Source organism: Neophocaena asiaeorientalis, unplaced genomic scaffold (genome assembly GCF_003031525.2).
Source record: "Neophocaena asiaeorientalis asiaeorientalis breed wild unplaced genomic scaffold, Neophocaena_asiaeorientalis_V1.1 scaffold67, whole genome shotgun sequence".
NCBI lineage: Eukaryota > Metazoa > Chordata > Mammalia > Artiodactyla > Phocoenidae > Neophocaena > Neophocaena asiaeorientalis.
Genome location: NW_020173731.1, coordinates 5,036,344 through 5,063,533, shown reverse-complemented (window position 1 = coordinate 5,063,533; position 27,190 = coordinate 5,036,344). Strand labels below are relative to the sequence as shown.

The window sequence follows — 27,190 nt, the reverse complement described above, 5'->3', positions numbered from 1 at the left end:
TCCACTGTTTAATTTGTAGGTTAACCTTCTCATTTGTGTTTTCTATATTAACATCATGTAATTTGTCATGTTTCTTAAAAGAAAATTTTTTTAACCTAGGTGATGTTTTTAGGAGAAATTGAAGAAATCTTAGATGTCATTGAACCAACACAATTCAAAAAAATTGAAGAGCCCCTTTTTAAGCAGATATCCAAGTGTGTATCCAGTTCTCATTTTCAGGTATGATGTTTTCAGTGAAGCCGTTTTTACTTTATACTATTACTTCTTTTCTCTTTTAGTTTTGACATTTCTAAATGTCTTTTTTTAGGTTGCAGAAAGGGCGCTGTACTTCTGGAACAATGAATATATTCTTAGTTTGATTGAGGAGAATATTGATAAAATTCTGCCAATTATGTTTGGCAGTTTGTACAAAATCTCCAAAGAACACTGGAATCCGTAAGTGTCTTTTATGTTGATTGTGTTATTTTTGTGTTTTTGTTTTTTTGACCTCTTTGTCATTTGATCTCATAACTCATACTTATGAAACCTGTACAGATTTGGAATTGATCCCAAGGTTAACGTCACATAGTTTTATTCTATTCTGCACTGAGTTTTATGAAGTTGTATGTGTGTATGTTCTGGGTTTTTTTGTTGTTTGTTTTTTGTTGTTGTTTTTTTTTTTGAGCAGAGAAAGGTTTATTGCAGGGCCAAGCAAGGAGAATGGGTGGCTTTTGCTCAGAAACCCTGAACTCCTGTATGTTCTTAATTTCAACTTAGAATTGCAAATCTAGGGACTGTCTGGTGTGACATTCTGTACCAGTGTGTGGTTAAACCCTGCTGGGGAGACCAACCCAGCATCTGCAGAGGATGCACAGGCGACTGTGTGCTGCCAGTATCCAGTCTCACCCCCATAGCTGGCCTAGCCCAGGGGGAAGCTTCAGTGCTCAAGGTCGCATCAGTGATGTTTAGATTGTATACATTCTAAACTCTGTAACACCCTTATCCTGTGTTTTACTTTTCTTCTTACAAGTTACGGTAATTGGATCTTTTTCAAATTTCTTTTAATGCTGTTACTCGGGGTTTGTGATAGTAGACTCTAGAGCAGACAGGAAGCTGACCATAACATTTTTAGGGTTTAATCTAAGCATGATACAGTGGGAAGGACTGTATCATGGAAGGAGTTTTGGAATCAGACCGACCATCTTTACTACCACTGGCTGTGTGACCTTGAGCAAATTACTAAACTTCTTGAACTTCAGTTTGTCAGCTCTAAGATGGATTGACTGAGTCAGCTAGCATCTAACCCATTTCAGAGGGGATAGTGTTACATTTTCCATCTGTTAGTAGCATCAGTAACCCAGCACTGGCTTGTTTTCATTTTAGGACCATTGTAGCACTGGTGTACAATGTGCTGAAAACCCTCATGGAGATGAACGGCAAGCTTTTCGATGATCTTACTAGTTCATACAAAGCTGAAAGACAAAGGTATTTGACATTTTTATTTATAGACTGATCTGTACATTTTAGATTAGTTGAATGTGATTCAGTCCAGTAAGGTATTCTAAGTTAAAATCATGTTTAAGAAGCCAATTGCTGCAGTAGGATGAATTGAGAGATTGGGATTAACATATATACACTAACATGTATAAAACAGATAATTAATAAGAACCTGCTGTATAAAATAAATAAAATTCAAAAAAGAAAAAAGCCAATTACATTTAGCATTTCAATTTGAATGTCTCTAATAAGTACTTTAAAGTCATTTCCAGGTAAACTCCTAATGGTTAGATTATGATTTTAATGTGGATCATAAATTCTCTTTATCTCATTCTGAGCCTCAGACTTTATCAGTATGATAACATCTGCATTGTGAAATACAGTTTATGCTGGATTTTAAATACTATTTTACATAATTATTTTCACAGTTAGGAGAACGGCTTTTGTCCACATGGGCTTCCATAGTGAGCTTATTCTTCGTCTGTTCCCTGCACAATAACTTGATAGTTCTTAAGCTTCACATTTTAACAAAGTGGTATTTTAAAGCCAGTACAGTTCCCTTTTGGGAAGGGGAAGCTCACATAAGGATATTTCTGTGGCTGATACTATTACTTGGTTCCTTGCAGTATGTACTTTAGTGGATAAATGGTCGCACACACTAGCATTTAGGAACTTGGCTTAGTGATTACCTCTTTTTGAAAATTTCATAAATTACTACAAAATAATCTAAAAATCACTTCCTCCTCATATATTTATTTCAGTTTCAATAACTGCTGTACCTGAGCCCATTTATTTCTAGTAAGTGTATTAACTATTCTGTTTGGGAAAGCTGATCTATTTTGACTGTAAGTTCCTAGTCCTGGTTTTCTGGTGGCAAGTAGAGAAAGGATCTCTCTTCTTCAAGGCCATCCTTGTCCATCAATAACTAACTCAATGCATTATTTCTTTTAAATAGCACCTTTCAGGCAGGAATAGAAATTGGGTACATAGTTTGAGTCCCAAGAAGCAATGTGAAGAAGGAAAAATGACTAGGATCATATGAAACTTATATTTGAAAAATGCATATTTCACATAACCAAGAGCGATCGTTTTATCTTACTGGCTGCGTAAATCAGCACTTTTGTCCCCTTAAAACATATGTAGCTGCAGAACGGTAAGCCCATGGTTTTTTCACGTGTTCATATAGCCCTTCAGAATAGTTTAGTCCAAGTTATTCAGAAATGTTCTCTTTAGAACTGAAATTAAGTAGTTGAAGCAGCATATTTTGAGTTTTGCTTTTTTAGAGAGGTTATTCAAACTTTAAAGTCTCCTTCTGACATGCAGGAGACAAGACATAGTAAGACACAGACTGGTTGGCAGCTAGTGACGTGGAGCCAAAAGGATATGACTTCCACCTGGAAACGGCTCCAGGCTGACTCGTGGCCAGCCCTTCAGTCTGTCGGCAAGACCCCACTGCAAGGGGTTTACTGCAAGGGGTGACTAAGTACTTTGCCAACCATAAAGCACAGATGATGCCACAGTCGTGGTGGTGGTGGTGATAAAATGCAGGGAGGGAAGGCGAACGATAGCTTTCAGTTGGTACAGGAGCCACACGGACATGGTATTACACTCAGGAGATGAAGATGAGTGACGCGGTGCTCTAGGTAATATAAAGTCTCAAATGCTTTAGTAGAGGGATTTAAGTGAAATGTGAGTGGACAGCCTGTTCTCCAGCCAACTGCCAAACAGCATGTTTCTTCAAGCTCTGAAATAAAAGTTTCTAACTGCAAAAGTCTTGATTTACAGGGAGAAAAAGAAGGAATTGGAACGTGAAGAATTATGGAAAAAATTGGAGGAGCTAAAGCTGAAGAAAGCTCTAGAAAAGCAGAACAGTGCTTACAACATGCACAGTATTCTCAGCAATACAACTGATGAATAAAAAAGCCTTCACCTCCGTTGGATAGGTGGTTTTGTACACTTTTCTGAAATATGTAAAAATTATGAAACCTCATCAGTATAATTAAAAGGCCAATTTTTTTTCTGGCAACTGTAAATGGAAACAAATATATGGACTGAACATAGCTCTGTGCTATATCATGGCCATAGTACATTGTAACCTTTGTCTAATCATTGACTTGTGTCCCTCTTCTGAAGTTTCACAGAAATGAATGAGCTTTATCATCTGTGATACGAGTGAAATCATTACGGGAGTGGTGAGAATCATGACTTGAATTCTGTCTGGGTTGTGTTGCACATAGATACAGTAGAGTATGCTCTGTGTATTTTTCCCTTTGATAACGTGCTTTCACATTGCTGCAGACCTTAGTAAAGTAAAACTAAGGTGTAATTCTTATCCTTCCCTTCATCTCTCCCAGAAATATGACGGAGGGAATTACTTGCCCTAAGCCTTCCTTCACAGAGGTATCACTGTACTCTGGAATTTGAGCAAAACCTTAAATTTCCAGGCTTTCTAAAGCACAAATAATTATAAATAAAAGCTGGGAACGTAAACCAAATTCTTCAGATCGATCCTTATGGACATCCCCCTTCATCTGCAGCTCCCCAGAGCGCTGAGCACAGATTAGTGGGGGCAGCGCCGTGAACACAGCCTGCCTCTCAGTTCATTCCTCCTCTTCCTCCCAAAGGCTGAAGGCAGGGCCTTTCCAGTCCTCACAACCTGCCCTTCTCCAGTACCTCCTGATGCAGGGATGGAGGCTTTGAGTCCCACGGTGTGGTGATGCAGAGCGCTCATTGTCACTGCCTGGCTTTGTGTAAAGGAAATGCAGTAGGCTTCCTCTGTAGGGTTCTGAAAAAGCTGACTATAGAGAAGTCGTTTATGTTTCTACTTGGTCGAGTATTTTCTCACATTTTGTTATCAGAGTACCATTCCAATCTCTTAACTTGCAGTTGTGTGGAAAACTGTTTTGTAATGAAAGATCTTTATTGGGGGATTGAGCAGCATTTAATAAATCCATGTTTGTATTTTGCCTTACGTCGACTTTGCTTTTTTTCAGCACTAAGGTTAGGCGCTCGGAAGAAGCCTGCCCCCCTTCATTCATACATATATACATACGTACGTACGTACATACATACGTGTATATAGAGAAAATTTTAAGGCAAATTGCAGGTTGTACACCAGTTAAAGAATAGGAAGACTGTGTGCCAGAGTCGAGTGTTCTAGCCATTTACCGAAGTATATCTGTTGTATAGAATTTTCACATAAAATTCTAAGTTCTAGGATATCCTTCCATCTTCCTTCATGTCCCTTTATGTTTGGAGGATGGGTTTAACTTACCTTAAATGTGTGTACATATGTACATAGTTTTAACTGAAATAGACCCATGGGCTTTCCCTGGTGGTCCAGTGGTTAGGACTCCATGCTTTCACTGCCAAGGGCCCGGGTTCGATCCCTGGTCAGGGAACTAAGATCCACATGCCGTGCGCTGCGGCCAAAATAAAATAATAAAATGAAATAGACCTAGGAGGATAAATCTCAAAATCTATAATAAGTAATAATAGCACTGTTTTTTATGGGGGCAGGGAGATTGTTACAAAGTTTTCAACTACTGGTGTCTGCTTCTACTCTTTCACATCCATGAAAAACAACTCTAGCACACTATTCCTAGGTCACTGTGAAAGCACCTCGTTCTGCTCGCCGTGAGACCAGGAGAAACTCCTCTTCCTTTCGGGACGTGGCTCCTATCTTACGATGCTCTCAAATGGCCGCCACCTCAGCCGTCCGGACCCAGTGCTCTTGCCAGATGCTGTACACTCACCTAAGGCCGGCCGGGATTACTGACAACTCGGGGCAGCACACGGAGGAGGAAAGGGTGACCCTGCTACAGAACACAGCAAAAGGCAGGCCCCAGCCTCCCCAGAAGAGACGGTTGGGTCTAAATGTCTATTTTGTGGATGGTCTAGGCATACATTTCTTTCACTGAAGAGCAGCCAGAGTAGATACTGGCAGGCTGCAGCTAATAGCTGTTGTGGAAGAGAGAGCTAGAAATGCCCACTTCCTAATTAATTAGCTACTTACTCGAAAGCACGTTCAAGAGGTCTCTCAACTTTCTACAGTATAGGAAGTACAGTTTTAATATGTTCATTGGAGCAAATTTTGTTAGCTATTTAATATTAAAGTGGTGTGTCATCTTTAGAGAGAATTTAAAAATACACATACCTGTTTTTCAGTGCTGTTAACGTAAGCTTTAATGCCTGGCTTTGTATTTGCCTTACAATAAGATTTTATAGAGACAGGACCTAGGCTAAAGCTTGTGCCTGCTTCTGTGCCATAGAAAAATAGCAGGGAATATTTCCTTACACAAGTTCACTTTTAATAATTCAACCAAAAACCACAGTTTCTTGCTGCTAACTAGATATGAGATTAAAATTGCCCCACTCACACACTTGAGTTGTTCTCTTTGAATTATCTAAAACCGGGTTACAAAATTGAAGAAATGCTACCAAGTCCTCTTTGGAGGCAAAGGGCATGTAAATAATTTAAAACTCTGGAAATAATCTTCATAACCTTAAATCAGCCAATGGCTACCATGTGAAAAATACCCAGAGGTTACTCATCTCTGTCACAGGCTGAGCTGAAAGCTCTGAGGGTCATACTGAGGGCCCCTTTCTCAGATGGGTCGGGGGTTTGTAGGACAGGAAGAGCTAACACAGCTTACTCATGGGGCTTTATTGTCACTTCCTGACCACCTGCCATCTGTCGCCTGCCCACCTTGCCCTTCCCTGGACATGGTCATGATGTACCTCGGGAGTCCAGACCCGTCCATCTTGGAAGTCCAGGCTCACACTCCCTTTTATTTGGAGGTCACGGAATGAAAGCGTACTGGTGCCTATTGATTTAGCAGATATGCATACTGGCACACTGATTCCTTTTGTATTAACCTAACTTCTATTCACCTATTAATGAAATCATCAAAATACACTGAGTAGGTACCTACTATGTACACATGTCCTAGTGTTTTTGTATGTTAATCAGTCCGAACTCATACCTGCATCAACCAACATTCTAGCCAGACAGGTAGGTGGCTAGTCAGTCCACAAGAGATCTAATTACTAGTTCTTCTAGTAGCTTTAAAAAAAAGTCTCATTTAATATTAAACAAGAGAGCGTGTCAGGGGCTGGCAGATGGCACCAGAGACGTGAGGGGTTTTGCATTTCTCACACACGGTACACCGGTTCCACAGCACGACCTCCACACCCAAAGAAGTCACTGGTGGGGGAGAAGAAAATCACACTCTCCTGTCCATTTAAAAAAATCTCAAGAGAAAGAACCTAAGGTCAGAGCCCTAATCATCCTGTTAGACCTTAACTATACACCAAACCGAGAAGGAAGGCAGCTTCCAGAAACCTTCAGGAAACTGGATTATATCTAATTCCATCTTCCACACACCCTATTCATGTCATATGTCAAAAAATGTTCATTAATAATTTAAATATTTAAATAATGGTTAAGGTCATCCATTGGATCTGTTCCATTGGGCTCTAGACAGTCTCTCTGAGGACCAGTTAGAAGCTGCAGTGTGACAGGCAGGCCCCCAGCAAGGCCCGTTTCTTCAAGTGAGGACAGGATTGCTGGCAGCTAGGTTTACCAAAGCAGAAGTGATGAGAACTTCCATGAACTCGGGCAGTCCTACGAACAACGCAAGCGACTTCAGCTTATGTGGTTCGTTACCTGACCTCTTTTTTTAAGGTACCTCTTCCTAATTTTGATCATCCACTTCACACTCAGTTTGGCAAATTCTGCAGCTTTAAATAATGCCAAGAAGGCCCCACAGAGAAGAGCGATCGTGTTCCAAGGATTGGCGGTGATTATCTGCAAAACAGAAACAAACACAAGTTTCTCTGTTGGCTTCCATTTTTGATTTTCAGTGTTACTGTCAAAGAGCCCCTCCAATTATTGAGGCAACAAGAAAAACAACTGGTTTCTAAAACTGCCATAACTCCATACTTTGTCCATAGCTCAGTTTGAGGAGAAAAATACTAATCCCTCCCCATAATAAATTGATCCTGAAAGAAAAAAAAATTTTTCAAAAAGCTCTGCACAAATAAGGTACTCAGTCCTGAGCTTTCAATTTCTGGCTTAACCCACAATGTGACTGACCTCGCTTTGAGACAAATCTTCTCCCAACTATACACCCCATCTGTACAGTCAGTTCCTGTTTGCTTCCCATCTCACAGTGACTCTCACCTCCCCTCCCATCGAGTCCAGCGACTGCCTGTCCTCCACTCACCTCAAGGACTCCTGCCTGCAGATGGGCCCCTCCAATTTGCCCTGCCCGGGACGCTTTTCTCCCACCTCGAGTTACTAATCCTTCCAGGCCCCTCACAGCTTCCTCTGACCACTGAGCCAAAACCCTCTCGACTTGAGCAGAGAGATTTATCCCACAAACCCCTCTGGCAGGTCCTTACTGTCTGGAATTACCTCCTTTACAGCCCAGATTGTTCTCTCACTGACTGTGCAACTCCTTCAGGCCGAGGTCATGGCTTGTCTGAGTTCCCCGCTTGATAAACACACAGCACTTCTTTAAGACCCAGTTCAGCAGGGTGACCTCAGGCTCACTTATGAAGGTTACACCACCAACAACATTTAGGACAGTTGTGAAGCTGAGGGACGATGCAAGTCAGTCGGCCTCGAGCTCAGGGCTTTACTTGGCCCATTATAGGACTTCATACTGAACACAGTAGGTTAAAAAACGTTGGATCACGCATTTTACGTGTGGAGCTGAAGGCGCTCATTCTTCCACGTGGAGTCTTGATTCAGGGAGTCTGCACATGCCTACGTGTACACGGCCCAGCCAGGCCACGACTAACAGCGGTGATGGGATCATGGGGCACATCCACATCACAAAGACCCTGCCTGTTTGAGCCTCAGGTTTGAAATGTCTTCCCCCAACCCACGAGCACATCAGGACACATTGTGATGATCTAAACAACAAACAGTATCAGATCTGGGACTGGCTCTGGTAAATGGCGTCTCACGAATGTTCTTTTGGCAAAGCCGTCCCATCACCCCTCCCCTTCTGAGATGGTGAGTCTGGGATCTGGCATTAATTGATGCTCTCTTAATTTCTGATTAGTACCTTTCTGCTCTGATTTACGACAAATCAAAAATGACTCTCATCCTACAGAGAACCAATAAAGAAGAATGGCTTCCAACAGCAGTAATCTAGATTATTAGCTTAATGCTTTCTACTTAGTTCATTCACTATCACTACTCAGTGGCTACGATGGACTAAGCACCACGCTGGACACCAGATAAACGGTGAACAAAGACGAAGCCCTCACGTTCACAGCGACGACAGTCCAGGGTTAAAGACGAGATCAATTAAACACAAATGATATAGAAAATGAACGTCATAAATACAAAAGACACAGGAATCTGCGCTATGACAGAAGATGAGGACGGCCCGCAAGGATGCACCAAAATGCCTTGGGGTGGGAAGTTCCCTCTCAAGATCGGAGGTAATACTCACATCTTGGACTTTCTGGATGAAAGGATCTTTCCACTCAAAGACCACAAAAAACAACTGAGCACTTTTTTCGGCCGCTGGCCTCTGGTCAATGTAGTTAACCACGCTGGTCTAGGTAGAGAGGAGAGAAAACAGTGTTACACCGCTTCTGCGTCCCTTCCTGGCCAGGGCCACAGGGAAGGAGAGGGCAGTTAGCGGAGCTGAGACCTCGGCTCTCCTCGCACCATCTTTTGGAGGGAGAGAGCCAAAAACCTCCTCTACACGATATCCCGAGACTGGTCCCAGAGCCAAGGCTTTACGTTGGTTTCCATCATTCTTTGAGGAAACGGACAGGATCTGGGGTGCACAATAGGTGTTTTGGATTGTCACTGAAATCTGTCGCTAGGTATCTGTACCTGATTAAACCATTTTCAAAGTACTGTGTAAGACTCACAACTAAAAGCCATAAAAATTCCAAACGTCAAAATACTTGACCTGAAGAGCTGAGTATTTCAACCCTTCCAGTCTGTGGGGACCAAGTACAGCCTTGCAGTTCTGCCCAGCTGAGCACTCCCTGGCAACACACGGTGAGCAGGCGTGCTTGGTGAGGCCTGCTAACAGCTTCTACAGGGGCTGTGAGGTGAAATGGAGAGCAGACGGGTTCCAGAGTCTGGCTGGGCCATCCTCTGGTCTGAGCCTCTGCTTTGCTCTCATAAAATGGGGGGACAAAATGCCATTTGGGGGACATTTTTTGTCTACTGAGTTGTAGAGAGGCTGTCATGAAACAACACACAGGAAAAGCATTTTAAACTTTAAAACGTGATAGAAAAACATTATAAATTTTTTTTTTAATTTTTGTTCAAAAGAGTTCACATCCCCCACAAAAGACTTCCAATGCAGATGACGCTGAGAGGCACACAAACATCCTACAGTGCACAGGCTCACGGGGGTCTGGCCCGCCCGTTTCAGATCACAGCTAGAGCTACCAGGAGAGCCGGGTAGCCTGGGGAGACCTAACTGTAAGGTGAACACACTGAGTCTCCCTTTCTCCGCTGATTTGGGGGCCGGATGAGAAAGAACTTGGAGTTCTTGGAGAAAAGTGTGGCGAAAAAGTCCGGGAGATGACGGTTATCTTACAAAATACGAATAAGGACCTACTGCCAGGGGGTCGTTGCCTAAGGCAGGAAAAAAGCCCTGTCCCTCTGAAGAAAAATGGCTTCAAGCTGTTCCCAAAGGCCTCCAATCTGGAATCGTCCTAGGAGCGCGGCGTGGGGAGGGGCAGACCCGGACGAGAGCCCGGCTTCCATCCACCCTGTCGGTTGGAGAGGGTCCTTCTCCAAGCCAGCCCCTTCCTAAAGCTGCCCCTCAGAGTCCGGCCCAAATGGAAAACCTCCAAGGAGGAGGAGGGGATGCGAGAACAGAGCTGTCTCCTCGCTGCCTCTGCAGGCATCCAGCCACCGACACGCGGGATGGCCGGGCCCTGGGCAGGAATGCTGGCAGGATGGCAGCACCCCTGCAGAGGTGGAAGCCCCACAGGCAGGGGTGCGGCCTTGCTTCGGGTGGTGACTGCCTACCAGCCCTGCTGAGGCAACCAAAACGTCCCGTCCCTCCATCCCTCCACCCCCGGTGCTACGCCTTCTTCCAACATCCTCTCCAGCTGCCCCCCAGGATCACGGCCTATCTCCTGGCCCCAGGTCAGGGGGCTGAAAGCTTTTTGATCACGCTTCCCATTAGTAAAGAATTCTGAGCACGTGCTGACATATTTACAACTTTCTTAGAAGGGACATAACATTACTATCACCGTTCTAATGTCACATGCATCTTAAAACATTCAAGAATAGAGAAAGGATGAGGTTTAAAAATCAATACAAAAAGAGGGGCTTCCCTGGTGGCACAGTGATTAAGAATCTGCCTGCCAACTCAGGGGACACAGGTTCGAGCCCTGGTCCAGGATGATCCCACATGCCGCAAAGCAACTAAGCCCTCCAGCCACAACTACTGAAGCCTGCGTGCCTCAACTACTGAAGCTCGCGCGCCTAGAGCCCGTGCTCCGCAACAAGAGAAGCCACCGCAATGAGAAGCCCGCGCACCGCAACGAAGAGTAGCCCCCACTCGCAACAACTAGAGAAAACCTGCACCCAGCAACGAAGACCCGATGCAGCCAAAAATAATTAATTTTTAAAAATTAATACAAAAAGAAAGCTAGTATTTTCCTCCTGTGTCCCAATGGATCACCATGCACCCCACACTCCAGAGGCTACCACATCCAGTCTCTGCCCTGCCAATAGTCAACCTTTTTACGCAGCCGCCAGCCTCTCAGAGCGCGGCGGGGGAGCAGAGCAGAACTAAAAACAGGCATCAGATGAGCCGCATGAGGCGCCACTCGGTAAAACGCTCCGCCGTGGGCACTGTGAGGGCTGCAGCGACAAAGGCAAAGGGCCTGGGGTGTGCCCTGCCTGCAGAAGAACACGCAGACTCCCGGGCACCGGCTCCACTCTCATCCTGGCGAAGGCCTCCTCACCCCAAAGACCCTGTGCACCGGTCACCTCTGCGAAGCCTCCCTCCACCCTGCACTCAAGGGTGGAGTCAGCGGCCATGCGAAGCGAGCCCGGCCCCACCTACCTCCTGCCGGAACTCCACCGCCTCCCGCCCGTCCTCCTCCTCGGTCTTCACCAGGGACATCTTGACCCAGGTGCGGAAGCCGCCCGAGAACTTCCAGCTGGAATAGGCGCTCTCGCAGGCCTGCATGAAGCCTACCCTGTCTGGGCTTGGAGGGCAGAGAAGAAAGGTCCACGTTAATCAGGCGGGATTCGAACGTGGCCAGGCTCAAACTCCAGCCCCTACGTCAAGCCGGTTTCTCTGCTGGTACCACCAGGATGCTCCCACTGCCCACTGCCCCCTTCCTCAAAGGCCTGCTTTTTGGCTTCCAGACGGAGGGGGAGCTGTCAGCTGCCTCAAGGCACGAGCACGGTCGCTGAGGCTCCCGGCAGGAGAAGCCCTCCCCACTCCCACCCACCCACCCCCAGCATCTGCTCCCGGAGAAGCCGGCCGCGTTCTGCAGACGCGCCCCCAGCGCCTCGGAGAAATCTGGGTTTCAGCAGCCCTGGGGTGCCCTCATTGGCCCTCAGCCTCCCTGAAGGCCCAGAGAAGGCAAGAGGCTTCCCCAGGGAGCTCTCAGCTAGGCAGGACACCACGACACCCACTCAGGATGGTGCAGACGTGCTGCGCACGGGCTTTCTCTAGTTGCAGCAAGCAGGGGCTACCCTTCATTGTGGTGCCACAGGCAGGTGGCAACCGCATGGCGGTACTGAGAACCCACCCAAGAGGAGCAGAAAGGGGCTGGGCCGGCAGGGGTCACGGCCAGCTCCAAGCAGGGAAGCGAGAGGGAACTCTAGGTGGCAGAAGGTGCTGAGGAGGAGGCCCCAAGCTCCAAGATGGGCAGGATTGGGGCGCTGGGGTGTGAACGGCGGTGGCAGCTCACGGCCTCGTCAGCTGGCGGAGCGGCCTCCTCTCTGCCCTAGCTGCCGCCGGGCTTCCTTGAAATGGAGCCCCAGGGCCACGCAGGACCTGGAGGGACTGAGTCACCCTCACTCAGGCCAGAGCCGAAAGCACTCCCATGGCCCACGACACGAGCACTCTGGGCCCCCGAGGTGGCACCACCCACGAACAGGAAATTTCATCCTCCTGTTAGAAACGCGTGGCAAACAGGCACTGAGCCCTCAAGCAGGGCTGGACCCAGTTCCAGGACACCATGGGGAGCCAGGCCCAGGGGAGGAGCTGCCCTCCAGGGGGCTCACAAAACCCCGTCCTCGGCAGCCCCAGCCAGGAGCCATGGGCCCCACCAACCTCCCTCCAGGACTCAACCAGCGCTGCGTTTTGGAACCCTCTACACCGGGCTCGCCTGACCTTGTGGAGAGGCCCTCCTCCAGGCCAGTGGCTCATCCACAGCCCTGCTTCCCTGCACCCTCTGCCCCAGCCTAGGGATGGGCATGGCCGGAATGAGAGAATGAGTGTCGAGCAAGCCCGCCCTGAGCTCTAAAGGCCACCTTTTCAGGAACTCCTGGAAAGAAGAGAAGAGGAGGTAATCGATGGCGCTGAAGTCCTCGCTGCTCTGGTTCAGGCGGAACTGGAGGAAGACCAGCTCCCGCTTCTTCACCTCCCGGGGCCCCTGCACAATCAGGGCGGATTTCTGCGGAGACAAAGGCCAGAGTCTCAGCCGGGAGAGCCGCGTGGGTGCTCCTGACCTCGCCTTGGGCACACAGGGCTCCTCACCCTACCCCACGCCCAGGAACAGCGTCTGGACCAGGCCTGACGGCAACCTGTCCTCCCGCCACGAGCCTCACTGCCTGGCAGTGCTAGGGAAGCTCTTTATTTAGAAAGGGTACTAACTTCCATCTGGTATAGGTACAACTGTTTTTTTCCAGTTCGTCACTTTCCCATTAACTCTGTTGTAACGCCATTTATTATATGAAGCTCTAAAGGTGATGTAGCGAAATGTGTCAATCTTCACAGCTTCTAGAATTTGCTTGCTAAGGGAAACCAAAATTATATCAATATTCTCCTGTATTTCTTGATAGCACTTTTTTAAAAACTTTACATTTAGATACACAATATGCCTGCCTTTCAGTTTTGTCTATGGTATGAAATAGGGATCTCACTCTCACTACCCAAACAGTGGGCAGACGCAGGTTTGACCCCTGAATGTTTACTCATTCTGGTATCTGACTGGGCAGGTACCCTCCACATCACTCCCCACCCCATCCCCAAACCTGGCAGGGTTATTCCGTATACATGCTCTATTTTTTAAAATAAAGTTATTTTTATTTTTGGCTGCGTTGGGTCTTTGTGCTGCGCACGGGCTTTCTCTAGTTGCAGCGAGCAGGGGCTACCCTTCATTGTGGTGCACGGGCTTCTCACTGCAGTGGCTTCTCTTGTTGCAGATCACGGGCTCCAGGCGTGCAGGCTTCAGTAGTTGTGGCTCGCGGCTCTAGAGCGCAGGCTCAGTAGCTGTGGCTCACGGGCTTAGTTGCTCTGCATCATGTGGGATCTTCCTGGACCAGGGCTCGAACCCGTGCCCCTGCGTTGGCAGGCAGATTCTTGACCACTGCGCCACCAGGGAAGTCCCCACATACTCTTCTAAATGTACTTTAAAACCAGCTTGTTAAGTTCCATGAAAAAATTCAACTGGGACTTTTAACTGTAATGATACTGGATTTACAGATTAACTGGGGAGAAACATCTTTACATCTACTTTTATAAATACTCTACCGAGATTTGAAAAGAGTATTCTGACAGGTACAGTGTTACAACATGCACTTACTCTAAGTTTATTAATTGTGCCAATTCAGTTCTCACTTCTTATCCTTACTACTTTCTGTCTGTTTGAACTGTGAATTTGAGAGAGGTGTTAGCAACACTCTAAGGTGATAGTATTTTTTATTTCTAACAGGTTTTGCCTGAGGAATACAAAGGGTATGCTGTTTTGCACATAAAAATTTATGGCTGTTAAGTCTTAGTGGGGAGAAGTGGAGTTTGAACTTCTTGTCCACATAAACAGCCCTCTTTTTTGTTTTGTTTTGTTTTGGTTTTCTTTTTAGCGGTACGCAGGCCTCTCACTGCTGTGGCCTCTCCCGTTGAGGAGCACAGGCTCCGGATGCGCAGGCTCAGCGGCCACGGCTGACAGGCCTAGCCACTCCACATAGGTGATAGTATTTTTTATTTCTAACAGGTTTTGCCTGAGGAATACAAAGGGTATGCTGTTTTGCACATAAAAATTTATGGCTGTTAACTCTTAGTGGGGAGAAGTGGAATTTGAACTTCTTCTCCACATAAACAGCCCTCTTTTTTTTTGTTTTGTTTTGGTTTTCTTTTTAGCGGTACGCAGGCCTCTCACTGCTGTGGCCTCTCCTGTTGCGGGGCACAGGCTTCGGACGCACAGGCTCAGCGGCCACGGCTGACAGGCCTAGCCACTCCGCAGCATGTGGGGTCTTCTCGGACCGGGGCATGAACCCGTGTTCCCTGCATCGGCAGGCAGACTCTCAACCACTGCGCCACCAGGGAAGTCCAACAGCCCTCTTTTAACCCCTTGCATCTGGAATTCCATTTTAACTGACAGTAAAACTGCCACTCCACTTCTTCTGGTTATGGCTGCATTTTCCCAAGAGATCTCTGCCCATCTGTTTATCTTCAACCTTTCCATGATAGGTTAAGGGGCAGCAGAGAACACTAACTGTCCCCAGTTTCCATTATCCACTTCCTCCTGCAGAACCAGTTGCAGATTTTAGCAGGATATAGTCGCCCACTGGAGGTGCATTTCTGGCCTCAGATGTGGCCATGGGACGAAGTTCCTGGAATGAGCACAAAAGTGACTCACACAATCCCACGCCAGGCCCTTAGCGGGGAACTGCCCGCCCTCCACTGCTCACCTTCCCGAGATCGGGCAGTGCACACGCACGTGCTGGTGGGTCAGCACTGACCCCGAGGACCGAGACGGCGCCCGGGGATGGCAGAGTGACAGACAGAAGCCCTCACTGGCCATCCTGCGAGGCAGCACTGCCCGCACACACAGACATCCCCCGAGAAAGAAACAGCCCTCTCTTATCTCAGCCGCTGTGTTTGTCTGGAGTGTTTGCTTTTGTACAGGAGCTTGGCCTGTACTCTGACCAACATAAGCTGTTTTCCAGAAACGGAGTGCTGAGGGAACAACCGCCTGAAGATAAGGCATCAACTTCACATTTGGACACCGGGAATATGGCAGGCGGTGAGGAAACAGACATGGGTCCTACAGGCTGGAAGGGCGGTGACCCTAACTGCGCCAGAGCAAGGCATTCGGTAAAAACTAACGAGGTTTAACCGAGGGTACAAGAGGTAGAGACTAGAAAATCAGTGAGCATCTGAAGATTAATGAAGCAGGACCAGATGAGCCCCTTGGCTGGGATGCTTTCACGTGGACTCAACAAGATGTAAACAGCCACGTTTCTGCAGACATCTCACTGCAAACAAAGGGGCTGCGGGCAGCAGAAGGATAAGGACTGTTCAGCCTCCCAACCTATACAGCCCAAAGCCGCGGGGCCCAGGGAGGGCCTGTTTTCTAGTGTCCACTCCAGAGGACGGGCCCAGAGGATCACAGCCAAGGCAGGCTCTCCCAGTGGACAAGGCCAGGGCAATCCAGGACGCAGGAGTCTCTGCCAAGGTGCAGGCCCTGCCACCCACCTCTGCCTTCCTCCCGGGGGCCGAGGCAGGACACCTCACAGGTCCCGCCCAAGGGGCTCCATCAGGCTTCGGGGGCGGCTATGCTTCCCGCTCTTCCCTTTCCCTCAGGAGCTCCACTGAGCCCCTCTGCTCCTCCTTCGTGGCTCTGCACTGTGTAGGGAGGGGACCTGGTACCCAGGGAGCGGGTTAGCTCTCTCTAGTTTGCGGCTGTGAATGGCAAGGAGCCCCAGTGGTGAAGACTGCCCATCACCCAGGGCTGGAGACAGGTAACTTCAGTCAACTTAAGTTTGCATGGAAATGACTCCCATTTTGTGCCCTTACTTTATGGTTTTCTATAATACTTAAACTATGTAACTATTATAACAGATACAACTGGCATGAACAGGTTTGGGACACAGGACTCCTAGTTAGCGTGCTACTCAATGGGGAGCCGAGAGGAAAGACGGCCGGAGAGCCTGTACCTGCAGTGCCATCTAAGCACGCACGGGCATCCAGTCGGTACACAGGGAACGGAGAGAGCGGGGAAGCCAGACAAACAGCGTTTGTATTGTATTATCTAGCTCTTCATTAAAATTTTTAAAAGTTCTTTTCCTTTTCATTTAAATTAGCTTCCGTTTCCCTGGAGTCCTTTCTGTTTTTTCCTCTCCATCCTTTTATGTGGTTGGTTTCGTGTAAAAGTCTAGTGGCCCTTAATTCTCCATTCTTCTTTCTGAGTGAAGGGTTAGGCTGACTAGTACAGGTCTGGGCTGTGGGTTTCTTCCTAACAGGCCCTCTCCCAGGCTCGCCCTTGCCTGGGGCTGACGGTGAGGACGCTCAGAGGCAGCAAGCAGAGAAGGCCAGCAGGCCAGGCGCTCTGCGTACTTCTCTTCTGGGAAAAGATTCCTTTCTGATGGCTCTCTCCTTCCATTGTGGACGTCCAATCTCAAGTTCTGCTCTGTTTCTCTCTGCTGGCCCAATGCCCAAGCAGGGAACCTCCCCTTAGCTTAGGTAGAGAATGGGCCCAGAGCCTTTTCCCCGGAGCAAACACTGTCCCCAGTAGCTCTGCGAGCCCCAGGAGGGCTAAAAGCCTGGCAGGCGGTCCTGTAATTATTATCCTGACCTGCCCTACAGCAGCCCTGCTCTTTAATGTGCTGACACAGAGCCAGCAGTTGGAAGGAAAGCTTTCACCTCTACAGCAGTCCTCTCCGGCATCTGTTTTAGAGCATGGGTTTTCTCTGATTCTGCTCCATCAATCTGACCCAGTGTGCTATTTATATTTTACACCAGTTCCTCAAAATTTCTGGTCCTCAGATGATACCCATCCTTGGTTTGCAGGGCTGTTATCGATATTTTATCTTATTCTATTTTTTGCAGGTTTTCATTTCAGCAGGAATTTAGGAGGAGGTCTAGAACAAATATTAACGAAAAAGTCTTAGTGGGATTCTTTCGTCTCAAGGCCCACCTGTAGCTCCTTATCACCCAAAGGAGCAGGTCCTTCTCCACAGCAGATACACATGCTTTCCTCATTTGGCCGGTACCTCTGTCCACAACTTCACCGCCCACCACCCTTCTGGGGGCACCTGGCCCTCCAGAAACACCCACCTGTGGAATTTTGCTCAGAGGCACAAACAAACATGCTGTCTCCTCCCTTTATGCCTTGGTGCCTAGAAAACCTTTCCTTCCTCTCTTTGAGCTGGAAAACTTACTCAGCCCTGTTCAATCCTTTTGGAAACAAGGATATGGGATGAAAAGGAGAAGATGTAAATATATACGAAATTCCTTCCCTGCCTCCAGAACCCTGTGCAGACGCTGTTCCCCGCCGCCGTCCACTCCCCAGCTGAGCGAAGCCGTGGGTGACGGCAGGGCGGGGGTCCTTGTTCCCAGACCAGTGCTCCTTCTTACACCGGCATAGTTATTCCAAAATATGGATGCCTAGGTCCCGCCCCCAGGAACAGTGATTCAGGTGGGCCCACATGGAACCCAGAATCTTTGCTTTCGGAAGGGATCCTGGCAATTCTGTTGGGCAGTTAGCTATGGGACCCGCTTGGCTGTGTCACACTGGCCCCACTGTGCAGCTCGCCACCCTTCCATCAAGGACAGGATCTTATCACTTTGTCGGGAATCCCGGAGGGTCACTCAGAGGAGGCCAAAGGCCCCACTGCCCTCCCTGAAAGCAGGTGAGCCAGCCGCGGCCAGACTCCACTTAGGAGTGTTTGCCAGGGGCCGAGGGCCCGCACAGATGTGGGGAGGGGCGAGGCCACCCGGCAGAGAGAAGACTGGGGTCCTCAGGGTGCGAGGCCAACGGAGCATGCTGCCCAGACCCAGCTCGGGGAGACGAGAGTTACCAGGGTCTGATTGGAGAAGGGGTCCGTGTAGTTGATCGTCTGGGTGGTGCAGTTCATGTCTCCTGGCTGGCCGGGGCTCTTCAGAGGTGGAATGACCTCGTAATGGTGCTTACAGCTGAGCAGCTGGGCCTGACCGGGGTACAGGGCAATGCCTGGGGGACAAGCAGGGAAAAGTGAACGGTCACAGTCCCTCACCACACCCCTAAAATCATGTCACATATATTTTTTCACACCCGCCAACCACCTAAGTTCAGGACTCCCTGGGTGACTGCAGACGAGGGAGAAGAAAAGTGTCACAGAGGATGGGGAGCTACACACCCTGCCCTCAGAAAGCCCTGCTCTAATGGAGGAGACAACTGCCCCCTCGGTAAGCCCCTCCCGGCCGGGGATGCAGCCTCCCCAGTGCCTGCACCAAAACCCGCCCCGCTTCAGAACCCTGCTCCACACCCTCCAAGGAGGCCTCCGAGACCAAGCCGGGCACTGCCAGGCCCCCCGCACCGCCGCCCACCTGCAGACTCACTGGGCAGCCCTCAGCTGTGGGACTCCCCAGGTCTCATTCCGTCTCGCATCTCCTGCCCAGACTGGGAGCTCCAAGTGTGCAAGTCGCGGCCCCAAACCCCTCCCCCTCCCGCAGCCAAGTCGCCTCGTTCAAAGCTCTAAGGACAGCAGCTGTTCTAACCTCAATAGTAGAAACAGTGAGGGCAGCACGTGGCCCCAGACACAGGCAGAGTCAGACCAAGAGACCAGACAGAGAGGGCAAAACCCACAGATAAAGAGACGAAAGCAGACAGAGAAGAGGAACAATCACCAAACAGGCAAAGACAGGCAAGCACACTGGGACCAGCACACCTGTCAAGAAGCCCCAGGCAGAGGGGACCTGAGACTCCGGCTCTGCCCTGTGAACAGGCCATCCGAGGGTCACTCGGGGGCATCCTGTGGGCAGAGCCTGAGCTCACAGAGCTCACACCTCCCGGTCCACTCCACTCTGCCAGAGCCCAGTGCCAGCCCCACCGCCCTGGAGCAGACAGCCCGCTCTACGGCAAAGACAGCCCCTCGCAGGGACAGGAGAGGTACGGATGATGTGGCCCGGAAGCCCCTCTCCAGGCAGGGCCCCGCCCACCTCTGGATGGCCTCGCCTCCCTGCCACCTGTAACTCCCACTTCTCTGTATCACTGGCCTCTGGCTCCAGCCAGGCTAGACTCATCCTCTCCAGAGAAGCCCTCTGCCTCCCTACGCTCACCTTCACTCCTGTAGACCCCCCTCCCAGAGAAACTCTCTTCCATTTACCAAAGCCCAGCTCACATCCTGCCACTGAGCGTAAGCATTCCTTGCCCACCCCAGTCCTGCAGCGACCACTCCAGGCTCGGTCCACCTCCCTCCTTTGCACATGACACTCTGCTGGGCACCAACAGCAGCTCTTGGGGTGCATAACCCACCCCTAGACTGTGCTCGGACTCCTCTGCCCTGCCCGAGGTGCCCAGCAAGACGCCAGGAGTGCAATGGCAGCTCAGGGAGTATTTGCAAGTCGATGCCCCAGACCTGGGCCTGATGTCTGCCTGGCACAGGCTCTACCTGGGGCGTCGTAGCGATCCACCTCCTTGTAAGACACCGACATGACAGGGTGCTTGAGTTTCTCACGAAAGTCCGTGATGGTCTGGTAGACCAGGAAGACGGCCACGGCCATGAGCAGCAGGTAGATGAAGATGAGCAGCACGGAGAAGACGTTCTTCAGGCAGGCCTTGCTAAAGCGGATGCTGCTGCAGGCGGACTCGCTGTCCAGGGCTGGAGGACAATGACACACACGTGAGCCAGAGCAGGCGGGCAACCTCCAGGCCCACGACCTGCTTTACCAAGGAGGTGAGGTCGCCCACACATCCAACCTCCCCACCTCAGCCCTCACATCTGAATCACAACACGCGGCCCCTATAGACATTCACCACACACCTGCTCTGCCAGGAGGAGGACCCTGAGCTGAAGGAGGCGCCCCTCTAGAGGGACAGACAGCTACAACCCAGCAAGGGAGCCAGCCCCAGCCTACCTCTCTGGCCCCGTCCCCTGACCACTCCACTCCCCCAGGACCAGCTATACTAAACAACTGTTCCCAGTGTGCCCTCCTAAGCCCTGGAGCCCCTCACACCCCAAGCCTGGCCTGAGGCACTGCTACTGCGGACTCCTAACTCATCCTTCAGGGTTCAGTTTAGAAACGCATTTCCTCAAGGAAGCCTTCCCTGACCCCATAACTTGATTTGGGCACCCCTTCCTCAGTGCTCCCAGGGCACCCTATGTCCACTGTCATCACTCTGCAATGTTACTGTCTACATGTCTTTTTATCCCCCTAGGCTGTGAGCTCCATGAGGGCAGAGACAGGGCCAGTCTTGTCCATACTGAACCCCTAGCCCTTCACGCTGTACCTGGAATAAAGCAGGCATTCTGCAATTAGATGGTAAATGACTGAACGTGTCCCAATGCCAGCTCCTCCCCAAAAGTCCTATGTTGAAGCCCTAACCCCCAATGTGACAATATTTGGAGACAGGGCAGTTAAGGAGATAATTGGGTTAAACAAGGTCATAAGGATGGGCCCTACTCCAATAGGACTAGTATCCTTATAAGAAGAGGGAGAGCCCAATGGCATTTTTCACAGAACTAGAACAAAAAATTTTTTAATTTGTGCAGAAACACGAAACACCCTGAAAGCCACAACAATCTTGAGAAAGAAGAATGGAGCTGGAGGAATCATGCTCCCTGACTTCAGACTATACTACAAAGCTAAAGTCATCAAAACAGTATGGTGGGGGGGGGCACAAAAACAGAAATACAGCTCAATGGAACAGGATAGAAAGCCAAGAAATAAACCCACACACTCATGGTCACCTAATCTGTGATGAAGGTGGTAAGAATACACAATGGAGAAAAGACAGTCTCTTCAATAAGTGGTGCTGTGAAAACTGGACAGCTACATGTAAAAGAATGAAATTAGAACATTCTCTAACACCATACACAAAAATAAACTCAAAATGGATTAAAGATGCAAATGTAAGACTGGATACTATAAAACTCCTAGAGGAAAACATAGGCAGAACACTCCTGGACATAAATTACAGCAATATTTTTTCTGATCCATCTCCTAGAGTAATGGAAATAAAAAAAAAAAAAAATGGGACCCAATTAAACTGAAAAGCTTTTGCACAACAAAGGAAACTATAAACAAAATGAAAAGACAACCTATGGTCTGGGAGAAAATATTTGCAAACTATGTGACTGACAAGGGATTAATTTCCAAAATATACAAGCGGCCCATACAGCTTAATATCCAAAAAACAACCCAATAAAAAATGGGCAGAAGACCTAAAGAGACATTTCTCCAAAGAAGACATACAGATGGCCAAAAGGCACATGAAAAGATGCTCAATATCGCTAATTATTAGAGAAATGCAAACCAAAACTCCAGTGAGGTTACCACTTCACAACAGTCAGAATGGCCATCATTAAAAAGTCTACAAATAATAAATGCTGGAGAGGGTGTAGAGAAAAGGGATCCCTCCTACACTATTGGTAGGAAGGTAAATAGGTACAGCCACTATGGAGAACAGTATGGAGGTTCCTTAAAAAACTAAAATTAGAATTACCATATCATCCTGCAATTCCACTCCTGGGCATATATCTGGAGAAAACTCTAATTCGAAAAGATATATGCATCCCAATGTTCAAAGCAGCACTATTTACAATAGCCAAGACATGGAAGCAACCTAAGTCTCCAATCAACAGATGAATGGATAAAGAAGATGTGGTGTATACACACACACACACACACACACACACACACACACACACAATGGAATACTACTCAGCCATAAAGAAGAAATAATGCCATCTGCAGTAACATGAATGAATCTAGAGATTATCATATTAAGTGAAGTAAATCAGAGAAAGACAAATATCATGGGATATCACTTATATGTGGAATCTAAAAAAAAGATACAAATGAACTTATTTATAAAACAGAAATAGAGCCACAGACACATAAAACAAACTTAGGTTACCAAACTTAGGATACTGGAGGGGGTGTGGGGTAAGATAAACTAGAAGTTTGGGATTAACATACACACTACTATATATAAAATAGGTAAACAACAAGGACCTACTGTGTAGCACAAGGAACTATACTCAATATTTTGTAATAATGGAAAAGAATCTGAAAAAGAGTAAATAAAAAAACATATACATATAAAACTGAATCACTCTGCTGTACACTCGAAACTAACACAACATTGTAAATTAACTATATTCCATCCCCCCCCAAAAAAAGAAGAGGGAGAGACACCAATGATGCATACACAGAGAAAAAGTCACATGAGGGGGTGACAGTGGACAGAGTTCAAGGATGGCAGAGCAGTCAGAGAAAGTTAGGGGGAAACCTGAAAGGGAGGGAGCCACACAAGGTAGTCAACTCCCAAATCTGCAAATGAAATATGCTCAACTTCTTGACTGGAGACACCAGGAGGGCCAGCAAAAAAGCAGCAAGTGGAAACCAAAAGATCTGAGTGGAGATTTCAGCTGCTGCTAATGCAAGGAACATAGATTAGAACTTGAGTCTTGTCATTTTAATTACCTGCTAAGACAAAACTTCTTCAGAGGATCATAAGAGAATCCAGAACCTCTATAACGTGTCATTAATAGCATCTAGTGTTCAATTAAAAAATCACCAGACATGCACAGAAACAAGAAAATATGACCCATACTCAAGGAAAAAAGCAGTATATAGAAACCAATGCCAAGATGACCCCAAATGTTGCGATTAGCAGACAGGAATTTTACAGCACTTTAAGGATTTAAAAGAAAATGTAAGGATAAGGAATGAACAGAGGGGAAATAGAGAGTCTGAAACTGTAGAAAAGAACCAATGGGAATTCTAGAGCTGAAAAGAAAAATAAATAAAATGAAAAACTCTCAGCATAGTCTTTAACAGCAAAAGTTGACAAGAAAAAAAAGCCAGTGTAGTTGAAGTTAAATGAACAGAAATTATCCAATCTAAAAAAGAAAAAAAGAAAAAAAGATTGAAGAAAAAGACTAACAGAGCCTAGACAACTGTGGGACAATATCTAGCAGTCTAACAACATGTAACTGAAGGGAGAAAATGGATCACAAAAAATATTTGAAAAACTAATGGCCCAAACTTCCCAAAACTGGAGAAAAAACATCAATTTATAGATCCAAGAAGCTCAATACATGCCAAGCAGGATAAATAAGAAAACCAATCCTACATAAATCATAGTCAAACAGCCAATGCAAAGGTAAGAGAAAAATCTTGAAAGCAGCCAGGAAAAAAAAGGCATATTACATACAGGAAATTATATCTAATGATAGGTTAACTTTTGATCATAAGTAATGAAGGTCAAAAGACAACGGAACATCTTTAAAGTACTGAAAGAAAAAAATTCTGTCAACTGAGAATTTTAAAATTCCAGCAAAACTAACCTTCAAAAATGAAGGGGATAGGTTATTTTCAAACACAAAAGCTGAGAGAATTCATCACCAATAGACTTGCACTACAATGCATGCTAAAGAAAATTCTGAAATGACACTAGATGGTAACACTCAGATGTATAGGAACGAATAAAGATCCCTGGAAATGTTAAATAGGTAGGTAAATATAAAAAGCTATTTACATATTTTTAAAATTTTAGGCTATCTAAAGCAAAAATTATACAACAATACTGTAAGGTTTTCTAACTTTTGGGAAAGAAGGAACAGAGAAACAACATATAAGACAAATAGAAAACAGCAAAATAGTAGAACCAAATGCAACCATATCAATAATTACTGTAAATGTAAATGGACTAAACACTCCAATTAAAAGGCAGAGACTGTCAGGCTGGATTAAAAACTAGATCCAACCAAATGATGTCTATAAGAGATGGACTCTAAATACAAAGACAGAAGAGTATTTGCTCATAATTATTTCATTTTCTTTTATTTAAAAGCACAAAAGCAAGAGGAGCACAGAACTTTTTTTTTTTTTCTTTTTTTGCAGTACGTGGGCCTCCCATTGCCGTGGCCTCTCCCGCTGTGGAGCACTGGCTCCGGACACGCAGGCCCAGTGGCCACGGCTCATGGGCCCAGCCGCTCCACAGCACGCGGGATCCTCCCGGACTGGGGCACGAACCCGCATCCCCTGCATCGGCAGGCAGACTCCCAATCACTGTGCCACCAGGGAAGCCCAAGCACAGAACTTTTAAATGTCCTAGGTTGACAGAGAGAAGGAAATCATTCATTCTTTACTTCTACAAACATACATCAAGCATCAACTCTACATGCAACACTTTGTACTAGGTGCTTCAGGGAGATACCAAGAGAGAAGGATTGATGGTTTGTGCTACAGGATTCAGAAGGATGTGAAGATGTAAAATGTGAGATTTCCTTTTCTTGGAGGGCCAAATGGGGAGTGCAGGGCTAAGGGCAGAGATCAGCAAAGGCTTTGTGGAGGAGGTTGCATTAGCCCTGTCCCTAAAGCACCAGGAGGATTTTGAGGAGGAAATAATTTGGTGTTCATTATTCATTTGCTTTGTGAACTGAAAGACCAGATATCTAGGCCAGTGGTAGAGTAAGAGCTTGGTCTCCAGCCCCAGCTCTGCTACTAAATATAACTACTCTGTGACCCAGGACAGTTACTTAATGCTCCTAAGGCTAACTTTCTTCATGTGAAAAGGAAATAAACATTTCAAATGAGAGATTGTTGTAAAATGCACTATAGAGTGCCTGCTCAATGAATTACTCTTATTGGAGACCCAGAATGTACCCACTACCCCTCAAAAAATGAAGCCCTCAACGATGAAGATAACAAAGATGAAGAGCATGGAATGACAATCTCATAATAATTAACTAGAAAAAATATATGCTGAAGATAAAATGGAGGTGGGGCAGAATACAGTGTCTTTCATATAGTAGTCATGTAATGTTTCCATGTCTGTTAAATGAATGAATAACCCAAATAACAGATGAACTAAGTCTTACAATGCTTACTAGCTACCCTGAATTGGTCAGAGAATACTAGTGTATTTCAGGCACATAAAAGTAATTATCCAATCTAAAAAAAACCAACTGGTGTGCCTTATTATTTCTGGTAAAATAGTTTAGAAAATTCTTACTTTACAGGAATGGCAATTCCCAGAAGTGTCTGTGTGGTTCCTTCAGGCTGTGAAGAACAGGTTACTGCTGACGATAGCTGTTTACTCTAAGAGGAACCAGGAAGCCCCAAGGAAATCCCGTGGGTAGCTGAGAGTGAAGCCAAGGTACAAAGCAGCTCTAGTTCTCCAAAAGGAATTAAAGCAATTCACTTTTTCAACTTCCTTTGTCTCTGATTCTACTTTGGCTGCTTATTGTTTAGTAGGTCCCTAGTGGGACTGTGTCAATTTCTGCACCCTCACAGCTCTGCCACCTGCCTTCCCGCTGTGTTCCTCTCATGACCCTGCTCCACTTTACTCTTGAAGTCCCTCTCTCTGAGTTTTGCATGCAGACCGCCTCCTGGAGAGTATCCTGTATAGGGTACCCCATTAGGCACATCACAAGACACTGCCCTTCTCCACATGCAGCCTGTAGATGGCTTCCCTTAGCTCTGGTGCTGATTCCTGATCAGTCACACGTAGCTTGGCTGCAGGGCCACAGGACCCAAAGTACGGTGGTTTGTGCACAGGGACCTATCCATAGCTGTTTTGCTTGGAAGGCACTCCCAGCCCCCATGGTCCATGTGAGACCACAGGTTCACTTCAAAACATGGCAGGTGGGGTGTTGTGAAGATGGCGGAAGAGTAAGACGTGGAGATCACCTTCCTCCCCACAGATACACTGGAAATACATCTACATGTGGAACAACTCCTATAGAACACCTACTGAATGCTGGCAGAAGACCTCAGACCTCCCAAAAGGCAAGAAACTCCCCACGTACCTGGGTAGGGCAAAAGAAAAAAAGAAAAAACAGAGACAAAAGAATAGGGACGGGGGGCTTCCCTGGTGGCGCAGTGGTTGAGAGTCCGCCTGCCGATGCAGGGGACACGGGTTCGTCCCCCGGTCTGGGAAGATCCCACATGCCACGGAGCGGCTGGGCCCATGAGCCATGGCCACTGAGCCTGCACGTCCGGAGCCTGTGCTCCGCAATGGGAGAGGCCGCAACAGTGAGAGGCCCGCGTACCACAAAAAAAAAAAGAATAGGGACGGGACCTGCACCAGTGGGAGGGAGCTGTGAAGGAGGAAAGGTTTCCACACACTAGGAAGCCCCTTCACCAGCAGAGACTGCGGGTGGCAGACGGGGGAACTTCGGAACCGTGGAGGAGAGCACAGCAACCGGGGTGCGGAGGGCAAAGCAGAGAGATTCCCGCACAGAGGATCGGTGCCGACCGGCACTCACCAGCACGAGAGGCTTGTCTGCTCACCCGCCGCGGCGGGCAGGGCTGCGAGCTGAGGCTCGGGCTTTGGTCGGAGCACAGGGAGAGGATTAGCTGCGTGAACACAGCCTTAAGGGGTTTGTGCACCACAGCTAGCCGGGAGGGAGTCCGGGAAAAGGTCTAGAGCTGCCGAAGAGGCAAAAGACTTTTTCTTCCCTCTTTGTTTCCTGGTGCGCGAGGAGAGGGGATTAAGAGCGCTGCTTGAAGGAGCTCCAGAGACGGGCGCAAGCTGCGGCTAAAAGCGTGGACCCCAGAGACAGGCATGAGACGCTAAGGCTCCTGCTGCCGCCACCAAG

At 47.5% G+C, this 27,190-nt stretch overlaps 2 protein-coding genes across 2 annotated transcripts in view; one reads left to right on the top strand and one right to left on the bottom strand.

Moving 5' to 3' along the window:
- Positions 1–4,447, top strand: part of PPP2R5A (protein phosphatase 2 regulatory subunit B'alpha) — an 85,721-nt gene extending 81,274 nt beyond the window's left edge. Inside the window, exons 10-13 of the mRNA XM_024750904.1 lie at positions 100–219; positions 308–435; positions 1,363–1,464; positions 3,262–4,447. Coding sequence (XP_024606672.1) covers positions 100–219; positions 308–435; positions 1,363–1,464; positions 3,262–3,394 — 483 coding nt within the window. The 3' untranslated portion in view covers positions 3,395–4,447. The remainder of the gene's footprint in view (positions 1–99; positions 220–307; positions 436–1,362; positions 1,465–3,261) is intronic.
- Positions 4,448–6,542: 2,095 nt separating this feature from the next.
- The window catches only part of PACC1 (proton activated chloride channel 1), a 33,668-nt gene continuing 13,020 nt past the window's right edge, over positions 6,543–27,190 (bottom strand). The window contains exons 3-8 of the mRNA XM_024750905.1: positions 20,030–20,239; positions 18,458–18,609; positions 12,968–13,110; positions 11,544–11,688; positions 8,946–9,053; positions 6,543–7,285 (exon numbers count right to left, since the gene is read on the bottom strand). Coding sequence (XP_024606673.1) covers positions 7,124–7,285; positions 8,946–9,053; positions 11,544–11,688; positions 12,968–13,110; positions 18,458–18,609; positions 20,030–20,239 — 920 coding nt within the window. The 3' untranslated portion in view covers positions 6,543–7,123. The remainder of the gene's footprint in view (positions 7,286–8,945; positions 9,054–11,543; positions 11,689–12,967; positions 13,111–18,457; positions 18,610–20,029; positions 20,240–27,190) is intronic.